The sequence below is a fragment of the Hylobates moloch genome, unplaced genomic scaffold, assembly GCF_009828535.3.
Source record: "Hylobates moloch isolate HMO894 unplaced genomic scaffold, HMol_V3 SCAFFOLD_54, whole genome shotgun sequence".
In the NCBI taxonomy this organism is placed as follows: Eukaryota; Metazoa; Chordata; class Mammalia; order Primates; family Hylobatidae; genus Hylobates; species Hylobates moloch.
In genome coordinates this window covers 389,848-393,133 of record NW_026652329.1, presented here as the reverse complement: position 1 = coordinate 393,133, position 3,286 = coordinate 389,848, and the positions used below count along the sequence as shown (strand labels likewise).

Below are 3,286 nucleotides of genomic sequence, written 5' to 3'. Positions count from 1 at the left end.
TGGTGTGACGAGAACAGTAGTGTGAGTGGGCACAGGGGACTCTAAGGCGAGGGTGGGGAATGGAAAGGTGGAGTTTGTGCGGTGTCAGTGTAGGTTCTTAAAGGTTTCCCTCCCGCACAAAGCCACCCTCCCGCTGCTGGTTGAGAGCACCTGGAGGCGAAGGCTCAAGGGAAAGGGAGGCAGGGAAGGGCCATGTTGAGATGTCTCTGCCTTTCCCAGCGCCATCCTTTACCTAAATGGGGACTTCGATGGCGGAAACTTTTATTTCACTGAACTGGATGCCAAGACCGTGACGGTGAGTGCTCCCTTGTCCTTGTCCCTGGGAGATAAAAAGTCTGTTTTCTACAGCGGATGTTCCCAAAGTGCGGTGGACAAAAATAACAATCTGGGCTTCTCAGTGGGCAGTACCCTTCCCCCAACCAGAGGGGCTATGAGACGTGTCCATCACTCCTCTAACCAGTCACCCTTTCTCTTTAGTTCTGGCCTTAGGGAAGCCAACCTGAAGAGCTGCCCTTGGTCGTGAGCCCTAACGAGCCCTTGTCTCTTCTGAGAGTGGATTACAGTCTTTGTCCTGTGCAACCCCCTCCCTTTCTGTCCCCCATAGGCAGAGGTGCAGCCTCAGTGTGGAAGAGCCGTGGGATTCTCTTCAGGCACTGAAAACCCACATGGAGTGAAGGCTGTCACCAGGGGGCAACGCTGTGCCATCGCCCTGTGGTTCACCCTGGACCCTCGACACAGCGAGCGGGTGAGAGCAGCTGGTGCTGCAGTGACCCGTTCCCAGAGGGCCCTTGGTTTGCCTCTCCCTTCCCCAAATCCCATTGCCAGTGGCTGAGACACAAAAGGAGCACTTGGGACATCAGCTCCAACGCCCCGTCATTATGGTCACATTGCCTTGTCCTCCCTGGGCCTGCTATGAACGTGTTCCAGGTGGGAAAAGAGGTCAAGACAGGGAGCGATGCTGAGTTCTTGGTTCCCTCCTTGGGCCCCACTTCAGCTGTCCTTGTGTCCAGAGAGTAGGACCTGCTGGGAAGGAGATGAGCCTGGGGCCATTAAGGAACCTTCCTTGTCCCCTGGGAAATAGCAAGTGTCTGGTCCAGAGGCCTCTCTGAATGGACAGGGGTTTGTCCTTGCAGGACAGGGTGCAGGCAGATGACCTGGTGAAGATGCTCTTCAGCCCAGAAGAGATGGACCTCTCCCAGGAGCAGCCCCTGGATGCCCAGGAGGGCCCCCCCGAACCTGCACAAGAGTCTCTCTCAGGCAGTGAATCGAAGCCCAAGGATGAGCTATGACAGCGTCCAGGTCAGATGGATGGGTGACTAGACCCACGGAGAGGAGCTCTCCTGCACTCTGAGCTGGCCAGCCCCTCGGGGCTGCGGAGCAGTGAGCCTACGTCTGCCACTCAGCCGTGGGAACCCTGCTCACAGCCTTCTCCATGGTGCTACTGCTCTTGGAGTGGACATGACCAGACACCGCACCCCCTGGACCTAGCTGAGGGCTCAGGACCCAGGCCCAGCCACCCCCAGGGGCCTCCACAGGCTGCTGCATGACAGCGATACAGTATTTAAGTGTCTGTGTAGACAACCAAAGAATAAATGATTCATGGTTTTTTTACTTGGTTTGTTCAGACAGTGGAAATTTGCCCATTCTGTCCCAGAGGTCTCACTTGATAAAAATTGCTCTAGGCAGGACCCAGTGGCAGGTGTGGGACGAGAAGGCCTGGCTTGGCACCTGGCTCAACCACTTGCTGTGCAGCCACAGGCCAGACACTTAACCTTCAGCACCTCGGGGTTGTCATCTGTATAATGGGGATCATCGTCCTCCCTCTGCTCACCTTCTGGGGCAGCTGTATGGCCCAGATGCAATATCAGATGTGACAACACTTTTGTAAACTTTAAAGCTCTGGGTGAATGGTTGGGATTATTGTTAATCCTCTTCTGGCAGGGAGCGGCGGTCAGCAGTGCTGTGGCACGTCACCCCCATGTCAGCCACATGCTTCCTGCTCTGTCGTCTGGCCTCTGTGTCCTGTATCTCGGCCTCCCTGTGCAGGACGACACACTCTAAACAAACACTGGAAATGGAGATTCAGCTCCTCTGGCTACATACCTGGTACTAGGTCCGGAGCTTTTACTGTGCTTGAGATGCCACAGGGCGTTGAGTGTAGGAACCTGCACAGGAGTATTCACTTCTTCCATCAATCAATATGTATTTACGGAGCACCAGCTAAGTGCCTGGTGCTGGGAACGTGGCAGTGGACAAAACAAGTCCCCACCTTCATACAGCTTGTATTTTGTATGAAGAGACAGATAACACATGTAAATTTTGCCTGTGTGTGTGTGTGTGTGTCTGTGCGTGTGTGTGTGTGTGTAAAACCCTTTGAGGTAGAAAATAAAACAAGTCAAGGTCCAAGGTGGAGGAAAAACAAGCCAATGTGGCGGTGTAGATTGGGCAAGAAAGAGTGTGGTGACTTTAGCCAGGAGACGTGTCACGTGCCTGTAGTCCCAGCTACTCAGGACGCTGAGGCAGGAGGATCGCTTGAGCCTGGAAGTTCGAGGCTGCAGTGAGCTATGATCGCCCCACTGCACTCCAGCCTGCAAAAGAAAGCAAGATCCCAACTCTAAAAACAAAAAGGAGAGTGGTGGATTGTCAGGGGTGTCTGGGGCCTATTTTTAAAGTAGAGCCAACAGGCATTACTGATGGATTGGATATGAGGTCTGAGAAAAGGCATCAAGAAGAAGCTAGGCCAGGCTCAGCAGCTCACGCCTGTAATCCCAGCAGTTTGGGAGGCCAAGGCAGGTGGATCACTTGAGCTCAGAAGTTTAAGACCAGCCTGGTCAACATAGGGTGACCCTATCTCTAAAAAAATTTTTAAAAGCCAGGCATGGTGTTGCACACCTGTGGTCCCAATACTAAGGAGGCTGAGGTAGGAGGATCATGAGCCCAGGAGGTCAAGCCTGCTCCATTGCACTCCAGCCTGAGTGACAGAGCAAGACCATGTCTCAAAGAAAGAGCAAGGCTGGTCGTTGTGGCTCAGGCCTGTAATCCCAGCACTTTGGGAGACTGAGGCGGGTGGATCACCCAAGGTCAGGAGGTTGAGACCAGCCTGGCCAACATGGTGAAACTCGTCTCTACTAAGTCTCTACTAAAAATACAAAAATTAGCTGGGCGTCATGGCAGGTTCCTGTAATCCCAGCTACTCTGGAGGCTCAGGCAGGAGAATCGCTTAAACCTGGGAAGTGGAGGTTGCAGTGAGCCAAGATCACGCCACTGCACTCCAGCCTGGGCAACA

The 3,286-nt window shown here is 53.7% G+C and overlaps 1 protein-coding gene across 1 annotated transcript in view; it reads left to right on the top strand.

The window, feature by feature from the left end:
* Window positions 1-1,797, top strand: part of LOC116463708 (prolyl 3-hydroxylase 1-like) — a 25,055-nt gene extending 23,258 nt beyond the window's left edge. Inside the window, exons 13-15 of the mRNA XM_032146931.2 lie at window positions 220-295; window positions 605-745; window positions 1,134-1,797. Of these exons, the coding sequence (XP_032002822.1) occupies window positions 220-295; window positions 605-745; window positions 1,134-1,289 (373 nt within the window). The 3' untranslated portion in view covers window positions 1,290-1,797. The remainder of the gene's footprint in view (window positions 1-219; window positions 296-604; window positions 746-1,133) is intronic.
* The last annotated feature ends 1,489 nt before the right edge of the window (window positions 1,798-3,286 follow it).